Genomic DNA, 27,404 nt, shown 5'->3' on the forward strand with positions numbered 1-27,404 from the left:
TGAATATTGGAGAAAGTGCAAAGGAACAAAATGTGTTCTTTACTCTGAAGGAGCTTATTTTAGTTGAACATGTACATTTACAACACATTTAAAAACAGTGAGAAATTTGAAATCATACATACTAAACCTTGAATTGCATGACATAGATCGTCGGTGTAGTAAGAGGTGGAAGAAAAATAGGTCTAATGGGTTTTTTGAGCAAATTATAATTGAACTGAAATGGCAGGGGATTAATATTTTTTTAGTATCTTAGGTATTTCATGTGACATTTTCCTGAATCTCTCTTACCATTTCTTTTAGATATTGTAGGCATATTAGAAGTAAGGAGAAAGAGGCTCAAGCAGTTTCTCCAGATTCACATGACTAGAAGTAGTACAGTGAAGATTTATGTTATAGTGGTCACCTATTTTCTGGGGGATATGTTCCAAGACCCCCAGCTGATGCCTGATGCCAAGTTGTACCAAACCCTATAACTTAGTGCCTTTTCCATCTTTAAGCACTTACAATGCACTGTGGCTATAACTTTTGCATTTTGAGTTGCAACAGTGAAATTAGCACACATTTCTTTTTTCTTGTTCATAATTTCACAGATTGAAAATTTGTTCTTACCATAGATCTTTGCAACTTTGGTGTACCAATTTTTCTTTCATTGTTAAATCAATAAATTTCACTTGGAGCAATTTCCAGGTTATTTTTGGCATATCCAAATCACCAGCATTATTACTCTTGTGCTTGGGGGCCATTATTAAGTAAAATAAGAGTTACTTGAACACAACTATTGTGTTACCACTGATAACCAAGGTGGCTACTAAGTAAGTATAGGCAGATAGTATATATAGTTGTAAATAAATTAAAGGGATGGATTCACATTCTAGAAAGAACAGAAAAGTGCAAGAATTTATTATATTCCTTAGAACAGATTGCAATTTAAAACTTACAAATTGTTTATTTCTGGAATTTTCCATTAGTGTTTTCACACCATGGTTGACTGCAGGTAACTGAAACTACAGAAAGTAAAATTGTGGATAAGAGGGAACTACTATGTTCAGTTTTATGTCAAGTACATGTTCTTTCCACTGTACTTGAATGATGTGGACAGTATAATGTGAGGAGAAAGGATATTCTAGGTAGATGAAATAGGAATGAGAGCTCCAAGGAACATAATGAGGGTGGTATTTTCAAATATTCAGAGTATGTAAGTGCTAAACCATTAATTATGCTTTTAATTATTTAACTTAGAACATTGTATATAATGTTTTGAGGTATCATTTGGAAAAGTAGGGGTCAGTTCATAATATTGATTATATTTGAGAAGATAGGATGGTGATTTTCTTTTAAGGGGGTAGATGAAATACTAAGCATTATACAACTTTATGTTAAGAAATGATTTGTGGATTAAGACCAAGCACAGTGGTGCATGCCTGTAATTTCAGCTATGCAAGAGGCTGAGGCAAGAGGATTACAAGTTTGAGACCAGCCTCACCAATTAGCCGAGACCTTGTCTCAAAAAAGTAAAAGGGACAGAGGATATAGCTTAGTGCTGAAGCACCCCTGGGTTCAATCCCTAGTACCACACACACACACAAAAAGATTTGTGGGCTGGTGGTATAACCCAATGGTAAGAGCAATTGCTTTTTAACGTCTTTAAAGCCCAGGGTTCTAGCCCACTGACCACAGGAGAGAGAGGGAGAGAGCATGTGTGAAAGCACATGCACACAAGTACTTTGTGAAATACCTGAATTGAAGGGGAAATTAAAATAAAACAAAATTAAATTTAAAAAAAGATAGCACCAGTTTGTTAAGATTTTTTTTTTTGTGTGTGTGTGTGTGTGTGTGTGTGTTGCTATTCCCAAATCATTGCTTATAAATGACTTTAAAAGCATGACCTTAAAAGTCTTAATTTTTGGAACAAAAGTTAAAATGACATCATTTTAATGTTATTTATTAACTTTACAAATTATGACATTTAAAAGATAAATATATCCTTGTATAAGCCAGACTCCTGAAGTTGTTTTATTTTATTAGTTGTTTCCCCCATCCATGTCTCACTAAATCACATATATACATGCCCATTGTTATTATTTTAGTTTAGGTTTCCTTCAATACTTTTTAAGCCATAACAGTATGCACCATTTTTTGTAAGTCATACAATATGAAAAGGCTTTAAGTTGTGTCACTACAGTTTGTGTGTGTGTGTGTGTGTGTGTTTGTGTGTATATGTGTGTATTTGTGTGCACATGCACTGTATCTCCACCCCTTTTTACTTTTTGAGATAGGGTCTCAGCTAGTTGCTGAGGCTGGACTCAAACTTGCAATCCTCCTGCCTCATCTTCCTGAGTAGGTGGGATTATAGGTCTGTGCCACTGTGCCTGGCCATTACCACAATTTCTTGAAGAAAGTATGGGTAGAGATAGGTATGTGTATTCATGTGTGTACTCCCACACACACCACCCTTTTCCTCCTTAAGGCATCTACTTTCAATTGTTTAGCTAGTCTTCCAATAGTCATTTCCATATTCCTCAGTTTTTAAATCACATACACATATAAAACTGTCTTTTTAAATCACACATTTGCCATTATCTAGTGATTTTCTGTAAAGGAAGGTGAGAATTTCATGTTTCTTACACTTTAGCCTTCTCTCCAACCATTTCTCAGTTATATCTAAATTTTTAGTTAAATCATATTCAGTGTTTTTATTATGATGACCATAATAAATATTGGTCACTGATAAGCATAGTACCATGGTATCAATATGTTTTGGATACATTTTCTTTTCTTTTTTTTCATATCCTGCAATTAAATATTTTTAGCCTTTAAATTTTTGTTAAACTCTATAGCAAAGTCTTTTTCTACACCCTTCCATAGCCTTTTAACTAGATTTTCTACATGGTAAAACTTGTCAGATAATCTAACAATTTAATATTTAATCTTTTTGCACGAAAGATTATCAAACCTTCTTGAAATAATGTTCTGCTTTATTTACTGTGAGTGGTTGCTCAGTACTGAACAACTATTGTCCTGATTGTACCAGGATATGGCTCAATGGCAGAGCACTTGCCTAACCTGCTTAAGGCCCTGAGTTCTACCTCTAGCACTGAAAAACAAACAAACCAACTATTTTCCCAGGACTTTCCTTTATTTTTTTATTGTGTTGAATGTAATTTTTTTGCATACTTCATTTTCCTTCTTCTTAAATCTCATATATTGGTGGATTCTTCCTGAAGAGGAGAGAATGGTAAATAATTTTTTTGATGTTGCTGGTCTTTATTCTTGATAAATGAATATCTATCTCATGCTTGATGAAAAGATTAAGTTTAGAAAAGTATTTTGCCATGATATTTAAAACCATTATTTTAACTTTATTCTCCTTCCACCCCAGTTTTAGGATATGCCTTTATTTCCATCATTCTGAAATTTCATACGTCCCTCAGAGTATTTTTTTCTTGATCTTTTTGCTGCTTGATGGTGGGCCCTTTATTCTTTAGAACTGGGAATTTTTCTTGTATTTTTCTTTGATTCCTTCCCCTCTCCTTTCTCTTGTTCTTTTGGTGAAATTTTTATTAGATGAATGTTGTACATTTGAAATTAATTTTATAACAATCTTGGCTTTTCTATTTAATGTATTTGTATGTTTTGTTTTCAGTTCCATATTTACTCAACTTTGGCATTTGGGTTTTTTGTAATGGATTTTGCTGTGTTATTTTTAATCTTTTCCTGGATTTAATTGCTTATTATATTTTTTCTAAAGATGCTAATTATATTCTCTTTACTGTTTTCTCCATTGTATTATCTCTATTTTCTTTAAGATCTTTTCATGTGGTTTGTTGCTTGGGTCTTTCACATAGTAGGTTTTCTTCACATTTCTGGTGCTCATTGGCAGTGTGTGTATGTGTGTGTGTGTATTATTTGGTACTAGGGAGTGAATCCAGGGGTGTTTAACCACTGAGACACATCCACAGCCCTTTACTGTATTTTATTTAGAAACAGGGTCTCACTTAGTTACTTAGGGCCTTGATAAGTTGCTGAGGCTGGCCTTCAACTTGTGATCCTCCTGCCTCAGCCTCCTGATCATGCACCACCACTCCCAGCCCATAACCATATTTATGAGTGAACACTAAAATTCTTCCTAAGACCTCTGTGTGCTTAGTCAGAACTTACAGCCTGATGGTATTCACAGTATGTTATTTGCTTAATTTCTTCCAGTGAGAAATGTCTAATGTGTCTTAGTATGGAATAGACTTCATTTAATGTCCTTATTTTCAGTCTAGGGTCTTATCCCTGCTTTGCTCTGTGCTTAGTATTCATGAATCTGTATCAGTGTATTTCCTACCTATTGCTTCATATTTTTAGTTTATCTCCCTTTAGTTAATATAGGTGGATTTTTTTTCAGATAATTATTAGGTACAATCCTTTTTGTAGATATTATCATATCCTAGTCATATAACAAACTCACTTTGGATTTGATTTTAAAATTTATTGGCTACTCTTCTCTATCATCTATTGACCTAGCCAAGTTTTTTTTTTTTACTAATTTAGATCTTACATATTGAGTTCTGAGTTTTATTTTTGCTACCATGTACTAATTACAAATATCAATCTAGTAATTGCTTTATATATATATATATATATATATATATATAATCTTACATAGTATGTTTTGTATTGCAAAACCAAGTATTTTTCTTTTTGAAAATAAGAGTTGTTTCTCTCTGCTTGAAAATTAGATAATTCAAAAATGGCAGAACTCTTCATGGAATGTGAAGAAGAAGAGCTGGAACCATGGCAGAAGAAAGTAGAAGAAGCTCGGAATGAAGATGATGATGATGAGCTGATCTTTGTTGGAGAGATATCAAGTTCAAAACCAGCCATTTCAAGTAAGTATTTACTTCAGTGAAATTTCATAAAAAATGTCTGTTGTTTCAAGTGGAAAAAACCTTTGGTTGCGTTAATGTACTTGATTTACATGTTCTTTTATTGGAACTGGAGATGAGAAGAAGGGTAAAGGTTAGTTAGAACTTGTGATAATCCTGATGGGGATGTGGTTGGGATGGGCGTAAGGAGGTGAGAGGTTAAAATATCTTATGTGAGAAAAAAAATAATTAACTAAGGATTAAAATCACTTGACAACATTATAGGCCTTTTAAGATTAGAATTCCTACTATTTATGGATACATTATAATTATTATAGTGGGATTCATTATTCACTAATATAATTTAGTCAGTTTTATTCACCAGCACACACCCCCACAGTACTCCTGGTACCCTTCCTCTACTTTGCTTGTCTCCCTCTATTTTCATGAGATTCCTATCTTCCACCCTTGTTTTTTTTTCCTTTTTTTCTCTCTAGCTTCCACATATGAGAAGATATTTGACCCTTGGCTTTGAGTGTGGCTTATGTTGCTTAGCATAGTGCTGTCAAGCTTGGAGTGGGACTGTAGCTCAGTGACAGAGCACTTGCCTAGCATGTGTGAGGCACTGGGTTTGATCCTCAGCACTACATAAAAAATAAATAAAGGCATGATGGCCATCTACAACTATTAAAATTTTTTTTAAAGCTCTATCCATTTTCCTGAAAATGACATAATGTTCTTTAATGGCCGAAAAAAATTCTATAGTATATCCACTGTATCCATTTGATTGTTATTGGATATCTAGATTGGTTTTGTAACTTGGCTTTTGTGAATTGTGCTGCTGTTGTAAATATGAGTATGAATGTATTACTATAGCATGCTGACTTTAATTTTTTGGATAAATATGAAGAGATATAGCTGGGTCATTCCTATCACTAGGTGATTCCATTTCTTATCTTTTTAGGAACCTCTGTACTGATTTTCGTAATGGCTATACTAATTTACAATCACACAAGTGTCTTAAGTATTCTTTCTCCCACATCATTGCCAGCATTTGTTATTATTTGTATTCTTGGTGACTGCCATTCTGACTGGAGTGAGATAAAATTTTAGTGTAGTTTTGATTTGCATTCCCCTGATTGCTAGTGATATTGAACACTTTTTAATATATTTCTTGGCCATTTATGTTTATTCTTTTGAGAAGTGTCTGTTTAGTTTATTTGCCCCATTTATTGATTCGGTTATTTGTGGACTCTTTTTGGTGGTAATTTTTTGAGTTATTTATATATTCTGGATATTAATTCTATGTCAGAAGAGTAGCTGGCAAAGATTTTCTCCCATTCTATAGGCTGTCTCTTCATTCTCTTTAAGTGGGAAATGCTAATTATTAATGGAGCCAAGTACTCTGGATTTTTTCTTTTTCTCCCTTCAGCCCAGATGTACAGAAAATGAAGTATTTGGAATGCTTTGCTTAAAATATCAAATTATACGTAATAAGTTTGTGTTAGTGTGTTATAATGATTCTCACATATAGGCAACTGACTCATCAAAGTATCATCTTGATTCATGGCTATAAAATGTATAGGCACTGCAAGATTATACAGTCTCTGTTCTGTGTGCTTACATGTGCTATATGTACCTTCTGGCTACACTCATCTTACAGCAAGTCAATTGTAGACGACTATTAATAGCACTGAACTAGAATAGTGTCTATTCATTTTAAATGATTCTAACAAAAAAGGAATTGGACAACAGTGGAATTTTTTTCTTAATTATTAACTCAGAATTTAAATGTAAATAAGTTTATTGGTGTTTTATGTATAAATCATAAAATACTTTTAGCAAATGGAGTATGAACTAAATGTTTATGTAGAAGTACCATAAAGTGCAGGAGGGAAGGTACTAAAAGTTTGTGTTCAGTAGACTCCCAACCACAGAAAAAGTAGAGATAACTCTTTTGAGGAAGTGGATACTAGGAATTTACCCCATGGACAGTTTGCCACTAAGCTGCATACCCAGCCCCTTTTATTTTTTATTTTGAGGCAGAATCTCACTGAGTTGCTGAGACTGGCCTTAAACTTGCAATACTCCTGTCTTAGCCCCCCAAGCCTCTGGGATTACAGGCATGTGCTACTGGGCCAGCAGGAATAACTCTTTAATGATTTGAGTACATACTTATCTTGAAATTTCTGAATGAAAACAATACCAAGTTTTTTGAATCAACAAAGAAATCTATTTTCCTGGAAAAGTTCTGTAGTGATCAGAAAATAACCCTTTGTGTGACCCTTTAATCTGTATAATTATTTTGTGATATTAAGTTATTTTCTTTTTTGAATGAATATTTTTACTATTCTATTGAACATAGTCTTTAATCCTTATAACAAGGGCCTGCAGTTTACAGCCTGCCAGCCAAATCTAACCTGCCTCCTACATTTTTTTTTGTTCTTTTTAGTTATAGATTTGCTTCTTTTCTACTAGGAGATGAAAAAGGAAAATTTCCTATTCACATGGGTGCAGTGGCACATGCCTGTAATCCCACTGACTATAGGCTTTGGCAGGAGGATTGCAAATTCAAGGCTAGACTCAACAGTTTAGCAAGTGTTTAGCAAGGCCCTAAGCAACTTATTGAGATACTGTCTCAAAAAGTTAAAAAAAAAAATTAAAAGGGCTGGGGCAGTAGCTCACTGGTCAAACACTCTTGGGTTCAATCCCTAGTACCAAAAAGAATTCTTATTTAGAACTCAAGAATAATGGTACTGTATATACCTAATAATATCAGTGACTCAGGAGGCTGATGCTGGAGTATCACAAATTCTGGGTCAGCTTAAGCAATAGCGAGGTCCTAAGCAACTTAGTGAGACCCTTCTCAAAATAAGAAATAAAAAGGGATGAGGATGTGGCTCATTGGTTAAGCAGCCCTAGGTTCAATCCCTGGTACCAAAACAAAAAAGAGTAATTGTACTGAGTAATCAAGAGTAGTCCAATCAGCTTACCGCTAATGAAACTTCTAGGCATTTAGCAAAGTAAATGTGGCATAGAGATTGAGGAAGGTCTTGTATTTAGTCACAATCTTGTCACCATTAAGGGAAAGAAATATATTTCTGTTATTGGTTATATATGGATATACTGTTGGAAAAATTTTATTACTTTAATTTATTTCATTAAAATAATGAATTTTAAAATAAATATTATTTTTATAGATATTTTGAACAGAGGTAATTCCAGCTCATCTTCAAAGGGAATGAAAAATGACTCACTCAGTTCAGGTACAGTATTAATGTACTATTTTAACATTAAAGTAAAGTAATTTGACAGAATTGATTATGTAGAAATATATTCAATCTATGGTATAATATTACATATAGGTATTCCTGGTTTATTCAAGTCTACAAGTCAACACTACAAAGACCCAGCATCAAATCCAGTGACTGCCTTGCCTAGATTTCATCCTGAATCTAAGTCTTCACAGAGCTCTGCTGTTGTTCAGAATACATCTAAACCTGTAAGTATTTCTGAAAATGCACAATTGGTTCAGAGACATACTAGATACCAAGTAAAAATTATGAACTCTCATAGCTAGTTACCATTCCATTATAAGTATAATTGCCTCAGAAAATGTCACCACTTTTATGATATACTTCAACCAATACCCAGAATAATAACTACAAAACTAATTATCTACCATGTTAATAAATCAGGTAGCTTAAATAGATATAGTATTGAAAACTATGCAATCGAAATATGCATTAAAAAGAATAATTAGTAATGAATATTGTATTGTGGCAATTTTACTTAATTTTTTATTGTAGTTGGAGACAATACCTTTATTTTATTGATTTATTTTTATGTGGTGCTGAGGATTGAACCCAGTGCCTCCAGTATGCTACATCTGAGCCACAACCCCAACCCCTTTATTTTAATTTTTAAAAAAATATTATTTCGCTGGACACAGTGGCACATGCCTGTGATCCCAGTGGCTGAGGAGGCTGAGACAGAAGAATCACGAGTTCAAAGCCAGCCTCAGCAACTTCGAGGTGCTAAGTAACTTAGTGTGACCCTGTCTCTAAATAAAATACAAAATAGGGCTGAGAATGTGGCTTAGGAGTCAAGTACCCCTGAGTTCAATCCTCAGTACCAAAAAATATATTATTTCATTGATACATAGTTGTACATATTTGGTAGATATGTGATATTTCAGTACATGCATACAACATGAAGTGATCAAATAAGAACAATTAACATCCATCTCCTTAAACATTAATCTTTTCTCTGTGTAAGAAGCATTTAAATTCTTTCTTCTAGCTATTTTAAAATGTATAGTGAAATATTTAATAGTCATTTTACTGTGCTATAAACACCAGAACTTATTCCTGTTAACTAATTATGTTTTTTTAAAGACACGTATATGTCTTTTTGTTAGAGAGAGAGAGAGAGAATGAATCTTTTTTGTAGATGGACACAACCCAATGCCTTTATTTTTTTTTTTATGTGGTGCTGAGAATCGAACCCAGGTCCTGCCCTTGCTAGGCAAGCGCTCTAGTGCTGAGCCACAATCCCAGCCCCTAATTGTGTTTTTATACCAATCTCTGACTATTCCCTCTCCCCACTACCCTTCCCTGCCTCTAATGATCTTATTCTTCTACTTCTGTGAAATCAACTTAAGATTGTAAACAGATATTCTTAACTGAGAAAATTATTCCAAAGATTTTTATTCTGAACATACTTTCATTTTTTAGTTTTTTAAACTTAACATAATAGGTAAAGTAATACCATTTAGGGGGTCTGTTAATATGTACAGTTCTTTGTGATATTGCCATATATATAATATATATGTATCATATATATATCTTTTATATATATATATATATATATATATATATATATATATATCTTTCTTAGAACATTCCTATGAGGTAGGCACTATTGTCCCCATTTTATGGTTGAGGAAAGAGGCACAGAGAGGCTAAATGATCCACTCAAGGCCACAGAACTAGATATGGGATTTTGATCCAAGTTAACCCTGAGTTTTAAAAATGTGCCTATTCACAAATCTATATGTATATTTAAGTATATTCTTTTAAAAATGAAAGCATTGCTTAAGGCAATGGTGTTGTGCACAGAACCTTGAGGTTTCTGAGACTCTTTAAAGTGTCCAGGAGGTTAAAGCTATTGTCATGACTCTAAGAAACCTGCCTTTTTTACTGTGTTGACATTGTAAAATTCTCCAGGTGATTATATTGTACTGCCAGGGTTAAGAATGATAGATTCTGCTGGGCATGGTAGTACACACCATAAGCCCAGTGATTCAGGAGGCTGAGACAAAAGGAATGTGAGTTGAAGACCAGCCTCAGCAACTTGGTGAGCCCATAAGCAACTTAGTAGATCATTTTCTCAAAATAATAATAAAAAAAATGTGGCTGGGGACATGGCTCAATGGTTAAGTACCCTGGGGTTCAATCCCTGGTGCAGAGAGAGAAAGAAAGAAAATGATAGATATTCTCAAATAAAATGAAAATCCTATTAAGAGTTTTATTTAATTTTTTGAACTATTTAATTCTCTCTTCCCCAACAATGAGGCAGGGAGAGAGATTAGAATCACTTTTAAAGTCTGTGCACTATAGCTTATGGGCAAAGTCTTTGCATTTTGGCAGACTTGGGTTCTAATTCCACCTACTGCATCAGCAATAAGCTGAGTTGCACTGAGAACCTTATTTAACTGCACTAAGCTTGAGCTTACCTATTTATAAAATAGGAGATTATATAAGGTCTTTATTAGTATTATTGTAACAACTACTTAGTATAATACATGTACTATGAGTAAAGCAAGTACTATGAGTAAAGCAAGTATAACTGGGCATGGTGATGCATACCTGTAATCCCAGCAATTTGGGAGGTTTAGGCATGACTGTAATCCCTGCAAAATTAATGGGATTCTGTCTCAAAATAAAAAGGGCTGGGGGATGTAGCAAAATAGTACAGTGCCTCTGGGTTCAAACCCCAGTACTGCCAAAAATGAAAAATAAAAATAAGAAAGAAAAGGAAAAAAAGGCAAATGCATTTTAAATTATCGGTGGCTATTATTTCTGTTGAAAAGATAAATGACTTGAAACTCAGAAGTGAACTTTCCAAAGTTATATAGTTTAAGTAAATAGACAGGTCTTCTAAATCCCAGTATATCCCCTCTTCTGGTACCTTTTTGAATCATTATGAGACATAAGAAATTTCTAATTGGAGAATTATTTTAACAAGTTATTTGTCAAATAATGTGTCTGTACTCTGAAATTATGGTACTTAATTGATCATATTTGTCATTTCAGAAACAGTTTAAAATATTAACTTTATTTTGAGAACTTCAGTTAGATAACTATTTTTGGAAATTGAAATGAATATTTTCCATTTTTAAGTGCAACTATTTAGAGAAAATACCTTTCAGTAAGATTGTGCTTGATTACAATTAAGTATAACCATTATTGTTTTTCTACAATAAATATAAAGGCTTATGCAGAAATCTGCCTGTTATGCCTCAAATTCTAGAAATGGTATGGTTTGGGTCACTTAATATTTATCTTCTTAACAAACTAACATCATTAGAAAACAGTAGCAAAGTAAAATTCTTATAATCTACTGATCTCAACTTCTAAGCACAAAACAAGCAAGCGAAATCTTTATATTCCCATTATAAAAGTAATGTATATTGGAGGGGTTAGAAAACAAAGAAGACATACTGTTGTGTGACTTTTGTTCTGGTACATGGTTAGTGTGGTATATAGAGTATAATAACCAGGGCCATATTAATATTGGTTTGATAACCTATTCCTCATTTTTCATTGAACACTGTATTGAGAACATATTTCTTTGTCAAAAGAAAAAGATTTCTTAAAAGCATGATGGTGAATGATAGTCTATCATTTAATTTATTTAACCATTCTCCATTACCAGATATGAGCTTTTATTTCTTACTCTTCTAAATAATTCTCCATTAAACATTTCATTTGCATATCACAAATTCTTAGAAGTGGAATAATTGGATTAAAGGATATGAACTTATGAAAGCCCTTGAAAGATACTGCTAAAATTTTCTTAGAGAAAAGTTGTACCAATCCGGGTGTGGTGGCACATGCCTGTAATCCCAGCAGCTTGGGAGGCAGAGGCAGGAGGATTGTGAGTTCAAAGCCAGCCTTAGCAAAAGCAAGGCACTAAACAACTCAGTGAGACCCTGTCTCTAAATAAAAATACCAAATAGGGCTGGGGATGTTGCTCAGTGGTTGAGTGTCCCTGAGTTCAATCCCCAGTACCAAAAAGAAAATTTATTTATTGTCTCTTAGAATAATTTAAAAACAAACATAGAATATAAGGGAAAGAAAGAAAAGTTGTACCAAAATATAACCTCCATTTTGGGCTGAGGTCATGGTTTAGCAGTAGAGTGCTCGCCTAGCACATGGAAGGCTCTGGGTTAGATCCTTAACACCACGTAAATAAATCAAATAAAGGTATTGTATCCAACTACAACTAAAAATATAACCTCCACTTTGCCAATAATAATATTATTTTTAAATTTCAACTTTTAGTTTCAAGCTAATTTTTAAATTTCCAGAAAAATTACAAAAATAATGCAAGGAGTTCCCATATATCCTTACCCAATAGGGGTTAATTTTGGCAGAAACTAGTAATTACCTTTTTGTTTTATAGTTTATAGTAATTTAATCAATAAGGTTTTCTTCATTATGTTGGCACACATTTAAAATTGCCATTATAAAAACTTATGAAACAAAATTTTAACTATAACTTTTTACAGGATTTTTCAAAGAATTCGTCACAAGTTGAATCAGATGATTCTTCAGTCTTATTGTTTGGCTCGACCCAGGATACAACACCACTGTCCCCAGGTATACTGAAAAAATTTTGGAAGGTTTGGTTTAGCACTTTTTAATAAAAATTACAGAAGGAGGCATGATGAATATACATAGGGAATTAAATTCTATCTTGAAGTCCATACATTTTGTTAATTTCTTGTGTGTATTATAAGAATAGAGCTAATCATTTCTTATTTTTTCTTTTTTTTTTTGGGGGGGGGGGGTTGTACTGGGGATCAAACCCAGGAAGACTTAACCATTAATCCACATTTCCAGTCCTTTTTTTATTTTGAGACACAGTCTCAAGTAAGTTGCTTAAGGCCTCATTAAATTGTGTGAGGCTGGTCTTGAATTTGTGATCTTCCTGCCTCAGCCTGTTGAGTCACTGAGATTACAAATGTTTGCTACCACATCTGGCTAGAGCTGATAATTTCTGAATTCCTTTCTTGGGTGATTTTATGTAAAACCATATTTAATAATGGAAGTTTTTTCTATTAAGTTTGCTAGCATGTATTCTTTGAACATATTCTCACATGGAACCAGCAACGGGTTTAAAAACCTTAGTACAATTTCTGTGAGTTCAAGAAGTCCTCTGATGCTCTAAATATTTTTAAAAATAAAGTATTAATTATTTGCAAGTCCATTAGTATGAGAACAAATGTGTGGTTATAGTTGATTCCTTATTAGACTAGTATCTTTCTGTTCAAATGAATGATGTGTAGATATTGTAGTTAAATATCATTATAGAGTAGTATTATAAAGTGACAGAACTAAAGAAGTAGTGATTTGCACATGATACATACTCAGTACATATCCATTGAAGGAACAGTAAAATTTTCTAATTGAATAATAATTACAGTTCTTTGTCTGCCATAATGAAGTTCTTCATTAACCAAAATAAATTATTGTGCCAGTGAAGGAATTTTATCTAGCTGAAAAATTCTTTATAATCAAAGAAATTACTATTTCTGTATTAGCTAAATTGATATATTTCATTAAATGGAGAAAGTGACAATTTTTTTTCAGTACTGGTGATTAAATTCACGGGCATTCTACTACTGAGCTATATCCCCAGCCCTTTTATTTTTTATTTTGAGACAGTTTCATTAAAATGCTTAGCCTGGCCTCCAACTTGGGATATTCAGCCTAAGCCTCCTACTGAGTAGCTGGGATTATAGGCCTGAGCCACCCTACCCAGCTCACAAAATTTTTTTTACGTTAAAATTTTTTACTAACAAATTAGTATACAACATTTATCAAACCCAAACTAAAAATTTATAGTAATATTAGTGCCCAAAGTATTTTCCCATTTTTTAATACTTGTTTGATGTTCACCTGTCTAGGTATCTAGTTAAATACCCATGAACCAAAATAAATAGGGAGATAAAATAGTTGTCTTAAATCTGAATTTACAAAGCCCATTGTTTATTTATAGAATAAGTCTAAATTTCTAAAATTTCTAGTGGTTAAAGACAGTGACTTCTAGCTGGGTATAGTGACTCATGCCTGTAATCCCAGCAGCTCAGGAGGCTGAGGCAGGAAGATAGCAAATTCAAGACCAGCCTCAGAAATTAAAAAAAAAAAAAAAAATGACCAGCCTCAGCAACTTTATCAAAGCCCTAAGAAACTTAGCAAGACCTTGTCTCAAATAAGAAATAAAAAGGGCTGGGGATGTGGCTCAGTGCTTAAGTGTCCCTGGGATCAATCTCCAGTATCCCCCGCCCCCCCCCCACAAAAAGATAGTGACTCCTATTCTTACTTTAAAAGTTATTATATTGCAGAGAATGGAACTTTGCCCTGAATGATAAACACTGTTATAGTTGGCTAGGAAGATATATATATATTTAAGCCTCTTTTCTAACGATATTTGTTGCCTTTATCAGGTCACCTAAGCTCTTTACATTTCAGTTTTCTCATGTTACTTTTCTCACACAATGCATTCATTCTCTAGATCTGAAATGAGCCATTTGGAGAGAAAATTGCTTATCTCATGGCTTTTTTTGAGGCCCACATAAGTGATAAGTGAAAACTGCATCATAAGTTTTTAAATACTTAAACTGGTTTTTATAGTGATAATTATGAATGGTTGTATGTGGCATTTGTTTGGAAGCATGATTATTGAACTTGTGTCTAGTATGATCATAGAAGGTTCTTAGAGAAAATTGAATATGAACTTGATTTTGTTTTGTTTTGTTTTTGTGGTACTGGGTGGAGATTCTCTGTGCTTTTATTTTTCTTTCTTTTGGCTTGGAATTTTGGGGCCTGACTCCTTTCATGATAACCTGTTTAAATATTTCTTTTGAAAGTAACTTTAGAATTTTCCTGCATAAAGTTTATTTCATGAATTTGCTACATATATATAGTCCATAAAAGCTATTTATACAGGGCTGGAACTGTTGTTCAGTTGGTAGAGTGCTTGCCTTGCATGCACAAGGCCCTGGATTCAATCCCCAGCACCAAAAAAAAAAAAAAAAAAAAGCTGTTTGTACAGTTTCTACCTTTTGTTTATATAAATTATCAGCATGGTTTTTTTTTTTTTTTGGTCATTTGTATAACACGGTAATTCAATTATATTACCTTTAGCCCCAAGGTAATTTTTATGTGATTTTAAATATAAGGCTATTTTAGTAGTAATGTTATGTAATAGTCTATACTAAAGTATTTATAAATATCTTTCCCACTATTTAAATCTTTGTAGACATGGATCAAACTTCCTTTGGATTAAAACGTCCTTCTACTTCTAAAGTAAACAGTGTTAATCCAAAAAAGCCAAAAGCCATCGAAAGTGTTTCTGAAATAAATCCCTCATCTTCATTGTCTTTAAATAATTCCCCTTCAGAGGCATCTTCCCAGGTTATGGTATCAACAACAACAGGTAAGTATTAAATCTGGCATATGAAAAAGAAATTGTATTATTTACAGAATTTTAGAAATTGGAATGAATTTTACAATGTTAGTGGTTATTTAAGGTTTAAAAAAAAGATGAATTTGAGTCATTAAAGTCCTTAATGTATTTTAGGTTCAAATACCTCAACTCAAAATAAAACTGGAGTACCTTTCCTAAGATCTTGTCCAAAGTGCAATATTCAATTCAGTCTTTTGGATCCTTTGAAATACCACATGAAGGTAAAGCTTTTTTCAAAATTTGATTTTTTAAAATATGTACAAATCCATGAAAATATTCAGGATTAATCCATAGTAAAGCTGGTTTTGTTCATATATTTAGATAATAAATCATCTCATATTGGTATTTCAGTATAACTCAAGTAAAAATTGATATTTGTAATGATTGTCTTTATAGAAGATTTTAAAATCTTCCCATTCCTAAAATTTAAATTTTTTTTGAAAATTTAGTTCATATACATGCCACAGTGCATTCATAGTGCATTTTAATTTTAAATGAAAATAGTGTTAATTAGAATGCTCTATTGACTATATCATGCCATTCTTCAAACTTTTTGTAAAGCAGGCATTTTATTAGGCACTTGATTCTACATAAAACTTAAAATTCCTTTTATGTATTTTTAAAAGTATTTTTTGTTGTTGATGGATCTTTATTTTATTTATTTGTATGTGGTGCTGAGAATCGAACCCAGTACCTCACGCATGCTAGGCAAGTGTGCTACCACTGAGCCACAACCCCAACCTTCTTTTTTTATGTATTTTTTATCCATTGTGACAAATGCATGCCACATGACTTGTTGAAAATCTTAGTTTCCCCATTTAATTTTCAACAGACTTCTAATGATAGGACATTGTATATGAAATGATAGTTTTAACTCAATCTGGAATATACTTTATATAGTTTCAAATGAGTTCTAGCTTTTCAGGAAACTCCTGAAATTAGGATTTAGGTGATTTTCAAAGTACTAATGAAGGTGTGGGATTTAGGAGAAACTCCACTTAAAATATTTTAGAAGATATTATAGTATTCTGTTTTGTCTGTATAAAGATAGTCTGTATTCTCTTTGCATGCCCAGTGTAAATGGCACGAAGTGGGGAAGGAAGCAAGAAAAAAGGTAATGTAGATGATATATGGGAAAGAAGGGATGAGAAGAGTGCAAAGCAAAGAAGCAACTTAGGAAAAGGTACTGCTCACTATTCTGAAGATTGGCATATTTTTATTGAAATTAAGCATTTTACAAAAAAATAGGGGGAAAAGACGTATTTTAAAATTCCAAATACAAATCTCTTTGGGGGCAAAACTATTGAATAGATTACTACACTTACTTCCCAGAGTGTATTTGAGAAAGGTGAATTCAAGTCTCACATTATCAATATTTTCTTTGGTATTTTCCTGTTCTAGTTTGTGGTGCTGCTCTTTAGGATATAGGTGGATATCTCTTTTATAATGTCATTGTGAATGTACCATTGACATTTTTTTTAAATACCCTTTTTGTCTGATTGTTTCATGATTTTCATCTAAATTCCATTTTATGTGAATTTTATGTGATAGCAAGCTTACAACCCTTGCTTTTTTATTTTTTGCATTTACCTGTTATTTTCTTATTTAGCCTTTTATTTTCAACCTTTCCAAATCACTTTATTTTTTGTAGATTTCTTATTTTCACTAGTTTCTTTTGTAATCCTACATGAAAATCTTTGTTTTCATTCATTTAAGCCCATTTATATTCATTGATAGGAGAGATTTAATTGGTAAGATACATTTAATTGGTCTTGGTTCTGTTTTATTTTATTATATTTTATTTTTTGAGCCTTTTATGTTGTACTTATTTTATGTATACATAGCTTAGACTTTAGGAAAGTTACTGTTTTCCACCCTAACTTGTTTTGTTATATAGGCTTGTCCCTTTTTTAAACCACTTTACTGAGGTATGACAAGAAGCTGTACATACTTTGTACATACAATTCAGTGAGTTTGGAAATTAGTTTACAGCTGTGAAACCATCTACAGTCTATGCCACAAATATATTCATTACCTTAAAAGTTTGCAGCTGCCCATTGTATTATTTTTGTGATAAGAACACAACATAAAATCTACCCTCTTGGCAAAATTTTTAAGTATGCAATACAGTATTGTTAACTGTAGGCACTATGCTAGTGTAGTAGGCCATTAGGGTTTAGTCATGCTGAATAACTGAACTTTCATACTCTTTGACTAATACTAAACTTCCCCATTTGCTCCTTCTCCCAGATCATGGCAACTACCAGTCTATCCTCTGTATTAGTAGTTCGACTATTTTAGATTTCTCTTAAAAGAGGAATCGTGGTATTGTCCTTGCTGATTTATTTCACTTAATATAATATCTTGCAAGTCTATCCATTGTTCAAATGGTAGAATTTCTTTCTTTTTTAAGGCTGAATAATATTCATAGTGTGTGTGTGTGTGTGTGTGTGTGTGTGTGTGTGCGCGCACACACACACCACGTTCTCTTTATCCATTTGTATTTAGATTGCTTTTAGTTCTTAGCTATTGTGAATAATGATACAATGAACACAAGATTGCAGATTTGCCTTTGAAATCCTAATTGCAATTTCTTTGGATATGTACCCAGAAATAACACTGTTGGATTTTTTGGTACTTGTTTTTAATTTTTGAGGAATTTCCATATGTTTTCCACTGTGGCTGCACCAGTTTATATTCCCATTATGGGTATACATTTTCTCCACATTGTCACCAACACTTATCTTTTGTCTTTTTGGTAAAGTTTGAGGTGATAATTTGTCGTGGTTTGATTTGTATTTCCCTGATAATTAATGTTGTTGAGTGCCTTTTCACCTACCTGTTAGCTATTTCTATATCTGCTTTGAGAAATGTCTTATTCAGTTCCTGTATCCATTTTTAAATCAGTTTGTTTTTTTTCTGTTGACTTATAAGAGTTCTTGTATGTTTTAGATATTAACCTTTTATCAGATCTGTGGTTTGTGAATATTTTCTCCTATTTTTGTTTTTAAATGATTCTAAGTGACAATAAATAAATTTTCTTTCTTTTTTTTTTTTTTTTTTTGGTACTGTGGATTGAATGCAGGGGCACTCACCCACTGAGCCTCATTCCCAACCCTGTTTTGTATATTATTTAAAGACAGGGTCTCACTGAGTTGCTTAGTGCCTTGCTTTTGTTGAGGCTGGCTTTGAACATCTCTCCTCCTGCCTTAGCCTCCCAAGCTGCTGGAATTACAGGAGTATGCCACCACACCTGACCCTGAATACATTTTCTTATTGAGAAAAAAGGCTTACGTATGAAAGTATTCCACAATAGGATCAGTTTATGTGAGGTTTTGATTTTATTCATGAGATAGACTTCCCTGTCTAATATTTAAGCATTCTAGATAGAATGTGTTGAGGTTTGCAAGATATAATTGATGCTTCTTTCTTTGTGAGAGACATATCTTCTAGCACCTTAACTCTGGAGAATGGCAGGTTAGCAATGCTTAGAGTCTGCTTCCAACCAAGCTTACTAAAGTACTACTTTGTTATTTAATAATTAAGCTTATACATAGTCATTTCAAACAACCTTTTCTTTAAGCTATATCTTGCTGCAAATATGAAATATATTATTTTTGGCCAAGAAGCAAATTATTAAGTATTTACATTTATAAATATATAAGTCAAATATATAGATATCCCTGACCTTAAGGATTTCAATTTGTTTTTGAAGCTATTTCTTTATCAATATAGTAAGTATATATTATTAGAATTGTTCAAAATTTATAAAAGAAAGCCAACATTTTGGTGAATGTCCTTCCAGATATATTGCCATGCACAGTTTTATATGATCTAGCCCTAGATGTAAACACAGAATTCATTTTTATTTATTTGAATATTATTTTAATTGTAGATGGGCCCAATATTTTTATTTATTTATTTTTATGTGGTGCTGAGGATTGAACCCAGTGCCTCACACATGTGAGGCAAGTGCTCTACCACTGAGCCACAACCCCAGCCCAAACACAGAATTCATTTTTGACCTTTCACTTTTAAAAGAGATATAAAGAAGGCTTTTTTTCCCCTTCTTTTTAGCGTTGTTGCCCGGACATGATAAATAACTTAATGGAAAGTGTTAAAACAGAACTTTCATGTGCCGAAGACAAAACTAATACTGGTTCAGAGAAAGGAAAATTGATCATGTTAGTTAGTGACTTTTATTATGGAAGACATGAAGGAGCCATGGAAGAAGAACCGAAGACTTACACAACCTTTAAATGCTTCAGTTGCTTGAAAGTTCTTAAAAATAATATTAGGTATGTAAATACTTACTTACAATTGTTTCACAATTAGGTACTACAATGTATAAAATCCTGAATTTTGGAATATGAATATTATATTATTTTTCTTTCCCACTCTAGGTAAAACAGTATGTTGAAAATATTTTGCCCTCTCTTTATTTTTTCTTTTTTAATATTTTTTTTATTTGTAGATGGACATAATACCTTTATTTTATTTATTTTCGTGTAGTGCTGAGGATCAAACCCAGTGCCTCACATGTTCTAGGCAAGCCTCTACCACTGAGCTATAATCCTAGCCCTTTTGCTCTCTTATATTTTAGTAGTAATACTACTATTATTAGTAATACTTGTATTACTCCTGGATCTCCATAATTATATTTTTTCAGTGTTTAAGAAAGGACAAAATATATTATAACTTAAGGAAAATTACTTCTTTGCTATCTATATAACAGTGAACTAAGAGTTTTGTAACATGTTTTTATTTTCTAGTTGCTTGTGAATCTTACATACCTTTTTTTTTACTTTTTTTTTTGTTGTTGTATATGGACACAATACCTTTATTTTATTTATTTGTTTTTATGTGGCTCTGAGGATTGAACCCAGTGTCTCACAGATGCTAGGCAAGTGCACTACCACTGAGCTACAGCGACAGCCCCTTAACATTTCTTTATATCACAAGAAAAAATACATTATCTAATCTAACCTCCATGCTGGTCTTATTTAATGCTCAAATTTTTCTGTTTGTACTTAAATTTTTTAACAAATTACCTATAGAGATAGTGATTTTTTTGGTGGTCATCTTTTAGAGACATTCAAGTTCTTTGAAACATGTTTGCTTTGATTTTATGATTTAATACATTTTAAAACAGATTGAATTTCCAGTGGAATTTTTAAAAAATTATTTATTTATTCTAATTTGTTATACATGCCAGCAGAATGCATTTCAGTTCATAGTATACATATAGAGCACAATTTTCATGTCTCTGGTTGTACACAAAGTAGAGTTACACCCTCCAGTGGAATTTTAAAGATTTTATACATGTATGCTTTAAATTTTAAGAACTTGTACTTTGTAGTCTTTGAGTTATGTGTTACATTACATATCTTAACATTTCAAATGAGGTAGTAGCAAAACAAAGTAACAAGACATCTCAATAGTTATTTTTCATTGCTTGTGTAGCCTGATATTTATATTAAGTGAGGTTGTTTTTCTAACATTTTATAATAAAAATTTTTGAATATTCAACAAAATTAAAAAATTTTACAGTGACCATCTGTATATTACCTCAATTCTTTTTTTAAAGAGAATTTTTTAATATTTATTTTTTTAGTTTTCAGTGGACACATTTTATTTTATTTTTATGTGGTGCTGAGGATCGAACCCAGCACCCCGGGCGCGCATGCCAGGCGAGCGCGTTACCGCTTGAGCCACATCCCCAGCCCTTATCAACACAATTCTACCATTAACATTTTACTATACAGGTTGAGTATCCCTTATCCAAAATTCTTGGCACAAGAAATGCTTCAGATTTGGGATATTTTATCAGATTTTGGAATATTTGCATATATCTATAATGAGATGTCTTGAATTCAAGACCCAAGTCTAAACACAAATTTTTTGTTTGTTTCTCATGTCCCTTATACACATAGCCTAAAGGTGATTTTATATAGTATTTATGGTATACTTGGCATTTTGCCTGTGACTCATTATATGAAGTAAGGTGTAGAATTTTCACCTTATGGTATCGTGGTACGCAAAAGTTTTAGATTTTGGAGCATTTCAAATTTGAGATTTTCAGATTAGGGATGCTAAGCTTGTACTTGTTTTACCACATATGTATTTATTCATAGAACCATTTGATTTTTTGGATAGTTTTCAAAGTAAATTGCAGACATTTTCCAAAACCAAAGGAATAAAGAAGATATTGCAAGGTGTTTCATAATCAACTCTAAAAAGAAGCAGTGTTTTGAAGGTGTAAAAAAGAGATAAATGTTAAACTTTCACAATGATTGCTATCTAGTCCACCCTGTTTCAAGATTTTTTTTAGGAACTTATAGTGAGTTATTATAAGTAGTTGACCCATTCTTAAAATTGTTGCTTTGATTGAAACTTTACTTTGGAATTCAGCCAAAAGCTTCAGTACACTCTTCAAAGTAGGTATGCCCATTTATTGTATACTCTGTGCCTTAAATGACATTCTGTAAGAAAAAATGAACAATTTGGTTTTTTTTAAAGAGAGAGGGGAGAGAGAGAGAGAGAGAAAGAGTTTTTAAATATTTATTTTCTTTTTGGCGGACACAACCTCTTTGTTTTTATGTGGTGCTGAGGATCGAACCCGGGCCGCACGCATGCCAGGCGAGTGCGCTACCGCTTGAGCCACATCCCCAGCCCAACAATTTGTAACAACAGTAAGCCAGTATCACTAAATAAATCAAAAGGTTCTTTTAATTATTATTATTATTATTTTTACATGCATTTTGAAACCAAGATACAAATACATACATATATATCTTCAAAATCTTCAAAAGATTTCTTTCATGATTCCATAGCTACTGTTGGTGGTAGTTTTCTTTCTATAAGTGTCTTATTTTGAAATATAAATAGTATTTCATGTGTTGAAAAGAAGCCTGCTAGTTTTCTTTACCCAGAACGTTTTGAAACAAGATGAAAAGAAAAAATGTTTAGTGAGCCACTTAATGAATAAAGTACACACTTTTTTGTGTGTTATGGGGTCCTGCTGTTTTGCCCAGGTGTTTATTTTTTAGAGGACTTTAAGGCCTAGGAGATATTATTTTGATTTAGTCAGACAACTGTATTTTTAAAATTTAAGATCAGACATTTATTTGTGAGGTTTTTCTCTAGTTATAAATCTGAATCTTTGTACCTATTGACAATGATTTATAGGTTCATGAACCATATGAAGCACCATTTGGAACTCGAGAAGCAGAACAGTGAGAGCTGGGAAAACCACACCACCTGCCAGCACTGCTACAGGCAGTATCCCACGCCCTTCCAGTTGCAGTGCCACATTGAGAGTACTCACACTCCCCATGAGTTTTCTAGTAAGTGACAATCCTTGAAATTATGAATATTACTGATTTTGATCATCTGAACTATGAAAGAACCTTAAGAATCCTAATGGTAAAATAGACCTTGAGGGTAAAATTTAAAAAACAGTTTTTAACTCTTATACTTAAATAAAATTTGTTACTAAAATTGAAATGACTCTTGTAAACAATTCATTAATATTTCTATATTTTTGGTTCATCTGAAAAATGTGGCTAAAACTAGTAGTACACTTCCCTCAATGATGTTATGAGAATTAAATAAGCTAAATAATGCCCTTAGAACAACGTTAATAGTGATAGAATTATTAGAACACCCTCACTGTTATTTCTACCACTATTACTGTTACTTCTTGTTGTCATTGTTACAGATGTACAAAATGCATCCTTTTTAAATATACATCCTTAAAATTGTGTGATTTTTTTCCCCACTTGCAGCCATTTGCAAAATCTGTGAATTGTCATTTGAAACAGAGCATATTCTTTTACAACATATGAAGGATACTCATAAACCCGGTGAAATGCCATATATTTGCCAGGTACACAGATTTTTTTGTATACTTAGGTGTCTATTTAATTTTCAGGTGCCGTGAAATAATGTTGTTCTTTGGATTTTTGACCATTTAAGGTAGTTATCGTACTAAAATTGAAGAGCCTCTTCATTAGTGAAAACTCCCTTGGGGGTGGTAGGCTAGATTTGCCTTGTGGGCCATAGTTTGTTGACCCTCCTGGGCAAAGAGATATCCTGCTGGAGAAAGAAACCTAAAGGCTTATCGTATTAGAAGAGAATGTAGACATGACAGGAAAACAGAAAATGCTTCTATTTATAGAGAACCCAATTACATGTTTTGGGACCATTGTTTTTCCAGAATTTAAAGTGACTGTCAGTAATAAGAAAGCAAGGTAAGGATAAATTGCCACTGTTTCATAGCCTTTAAAAATCTAAAGAAGAAAATACTTTTTTGTATAGCAGGAAAAACTTTACAGAACAAGAGGCATCAAAGTTTGAAAATTCAAGTCAAGATGAGGATGGTGAAAAGAAGGGAGTCTATGTTTTGGAATATACACCTAACTTTGAAAGATAACTCTTCAGTTTCAGAGTTATCTTTATTACTTTTACTAATAGGACTCTTGGTTGCATAGACAGTAAAGCTAAACTAGTAGTTCAGAATATTCTTAACAAGTACCTCACCATGGCTAATTTGATGTCATTTTATGCAAGTTATAAATCTTCAGGTTAAACTAAAACTTCTTTATATTTTTAGGTTTGCCAGTTTAGATCTTCAACATTTTCTGATGTAGAAACTCATTTTAGAGCATCCCATGAAAACACGAAGAACTTGCTGTGTCCATTCTGCCTCAAAGTTAGTAGAATGGCAACCCCCTATATGAATCATTACATGAAACATCAGGTGAGATTTAGTAGTTCGTATTTGTTTGCATTGTTTTGTTGAAATGTTAGACATACTTAGAACATTGGTTAAATTTCTTCTGAACAGGAAGCAAAGTTGCTCTGAAAGACATAATTAATTTACAGTTTATGCTTGTGAAACTTTCATTTCTTTTCCTTGCCTGCTTTCTGATGATGTTGAGGCTTATATACAATAAACGTTCTGAAAGGTAGTTAGAAAAGGAACCTCAGAATAGAGGGAAAGAGGAAGATGAGTGGAATATTCAGGTTGGATATTTTAGGGTCCAAGAGTGGTAGACATAGGAATGATTTTGAAGGTGGTTATCAAGAGTAGGGAAAAGAATATGTGAACCAAGGAAGCTTAAGACTGAGGACTCATAACCTTCTATTTTCCTTTTTACCTCCAACCTTACTTCTACTTCCCAACTTTCTGTTACTGGAAGACCTGTGGTTGTCATCAGTGACCCAGAATGGTCTCTTGTAGCAGCTGATAGCAAAAGAAACAGCAGTGACCTTTAATACCAGATATGTGAATTATGCTGGAGAACTATATTTAGGTTGCAATTCTTTCCTGTATGACTTTGTACAGTTCTGCTATGTAATTTCTATGATACTAGTATTAGTGCTTGTACCTTTCCCTTGAATTCTCATTTCCCCCCCCCCCCACTGGTTCTTTTCCTGAAACAATTAGACTGTCACTTGGGCTGAAAATTTTCATGAAGCAGTGAGCCTGTTCTTGGATGCTTAAAAGAGTAACAGTGCTTCTGTCAAAATCAGAAGTCAGTGGATTTACTGAATCTGATTATGTAATCAAGCTTTGCCTCCTTACTGATCAGCTTATTATATTTTCTTATTATTGACTACATTGTCATGGCCAGTTTATTAAGTACTGATGCTAATATGGGTTTTGGTTATAGTCATTAGATAATCATAAAATCAACTTGTAGTTGTTAATTGGAAAAAATTATTAAAGAATTTTTAGACACATTCAGGATTGTCAGTGTTACCATTGCCATGGTACCAATGTATTTATTTTTTTATCCTGGTCAGCTACCATGTTCTTAAGAAACTCTGGCAAAATCTTTCCATTCAAGGATTTCCCCAACAGTGTTCCATCAGGTATTAATAGGTATTCTCACAAATTGTTCATAATAAATTTCACAAATGGCTGGGTTTACAAAATTGGTAGGATTTTTTGCTGTGTTTAAAATCCAGACTTTTTAGAGCTTTTAATATCCTAACAGAAATTATAAATCTTGGGCTAGGGTTGTAGCTCCGTTGTAGAGCACTCACCTAGCATGTGTAAGGCAGTGGGTTTGATCCTCAGTACCACTTAAAAAATAAATAAATAAAATAAAAGTATTATGTCCACCTACAACTAAAAAGAAGAAGCAAATATAAATTTGAGGTGCAATGGCGCATGCTTGTTACTCTAGCATCTTGACAAGCTGAAGTAGGAGGATTCCAAGTTCTAGACAAGCCTCAGCAATTTAGCAATGCCCTGTCTCAAAATAAAAAGGTCTGGGGATGTGGCTCAGTGGTAAAGCAACCCTGAGTTCAATCCTCAGTACCAAAAAAAAAAATATATATATATATATATATATATATATATATATATATATATATAAATCTTCAAGTAGGACACAGTACATAATATTCCTTAAACTTGTTTGACCATTCTACCTTTTTTATTGTTGTTGTTGATTGTTTGTTTTGGTACCAGGGATTGAACTCAGGGGCACTTGGCCACTGAGCCACATCCTCAGCCCTATTTTGTATTTTATTTAGAGACAGAGTCTCACTGAGTGGCTTAGTGCCTTGCTTTTGCTGAGACTGGCTTTGAACTCATGATCCTCCTGCCTTAGCCTCCCGAGCCACTGGGATTACAGGTGTGTGCCACTGTGACCGGCTTCTACCCTTTATTTGTATGATACCTATTAACATTTCTTAAGGAATAGAATTTGAGAAACACTATTCTTTGTCCTCTGTATTTCAACTTTTGGCTTTTGAATTTGAAAAGAATTAAATAAAAAGAAGTACTCTCCCTGCTTCATAATGAGGCTTTTAGCATAATTCTTTCCTTTGCTTTACTAGGCTCCAGAGTATGTGGATATAGACATGGAGTGAGTGATACATGCTTAGAAAGGTAGAAATTGATAGGTAGGTTATGTGGTCTGTGTCTCTTTAAGTTCTTTACCTGATCTGTAGTCACTCTAAATGCCCTAGTTCATATGTCCTAACTTACCAGGTGTGTTGGAAAGAGTTATCCCAGCACGTCTGAGTTGTCTGATGAGGGCCTGCTTCTTGATTTATATTTAGTCATCTTATCACTGTGTCCTTACCTGGCAAAGGGGTCCCAAGAGAGCTTTCCAGGGTCCCTTTTATGAGGACACTAACCCCATTTATGAGGGCCTCAGCTTCATGACCTAATTACCTTCCAAAAACCTCACCTCCCATGCTATCGAATTAGAGGCTAGGATTTCAGCATATGAATTGGGGTGAGACTTAAAACATTTGACCCATCACGGGAGTTCAATTTTCTTTCCTTTTTTTAAATACATAGACACAATATCTTTATTTTGTTTTTTATTTTTATGTGGTGCTGAGAATCAAACCCAGTGCCTCCTGTGTGAGGCAAGTGCTCTGCCACTGAGCTGTGGTGAGCCGTTTCTGTGAACTGTGGCCGCCATTACAAGATGGCGCTGATAAGCGCCGTGGCCTGTGATAAACAACTCCTTATTTTGGGAGAGATGGCACGTAGCTGTAAAACACCCTATGAGAAAGGTCCACGTGGCAGTTGTGCATTGGGGCTTGATGTGCTTTATCAAGGCTGGGGCGCTCGGCAGAAGCAGTGATAGAAGTAGCTGTAGGAGTAGTAGCAGTAGAAGTAGTGGTAGTAATAGCAGAAGTAGAAGTAGAAGTAGTAGTAGTAGTAGTAGTAGTAGTAGTAGTAGTAAGAGAAGCTTCCAGAGACACATAAGTAAAGGCCGGAATAAACTGCTGAAAGAAGAATCCTGTGTTGTGTCCTCCTTGCTG

At 33.3% G+C, this 27,404-nt stretch overlaps 1 protein-coding gene across 7 annotated transcripts in view; it reads left to right on the forward strand.

The window, feature by feature from the left end:
- Positions 1–27,404, forward strand: part of Znf280c (zinc finger protein 280C) — a 58,021-nt gene that overhangs the window by 9,356 nt on the left and 21,261 nt on the right. For all 7 annotated transcript variants that reach the window (XR_013431683.1, XR_013431684.1, XR_013431682.1 and 4 more), the window contains 10 exons: positions 4,725–4,874; positions 8,051–8,116; positions 8,216–8,352; positions 12,646–12,736; positions 15,402–15,578; positions 15,723–15,829; positions 19,686–19,906; positions 22,797–22,954; positions 23,396–23,496; positions 24,223–24,369. Coding sequence is in view for 4 of the 7 variants with exons in the window: in XM_078034282.1 (XP_077890408.1) it covers positions 4,725–4,874; positions 8,051–8,116; positions 8,216–8,352; positions 12,646–12,736; positions 15,402–15,578; positions 15,723–15,829; positions 19,686–19,906; positions 22,797–22,954; positions 23,396–23,496; positions 24,223–24,369 (1,355 nt within the window). In the remaining 3 variants the exon portion in view is untranslated. The remainder of the gene's footprint in view (positions 1–4,724; positions 4,875–8,050; positions 8,117–8,215; positions 8,353–12,645; positions 12,737–15,401; positions 15,579–15,722; positions 15,830–19,685; positions 19,907–22,796; positions 22,955–23,395; positions 23,497–24,222; positions 24,370–27,404) is intronic.

Source organism: Ictidomys tridecemlineatus, chromosome X (genome assembly GCF_052094955.1).
Source record: "Ictidomys tridecemlineatus isolate mIctTri1 chromosome X, mIctTri1.hap1, whole genome shotgun sequence".
NCBI lineage: Eukaryota > Metazoa > Chordata > Mammalia > Rodentia > Sciuridae > Ictidomys > Ictidomys tridecemlineatus.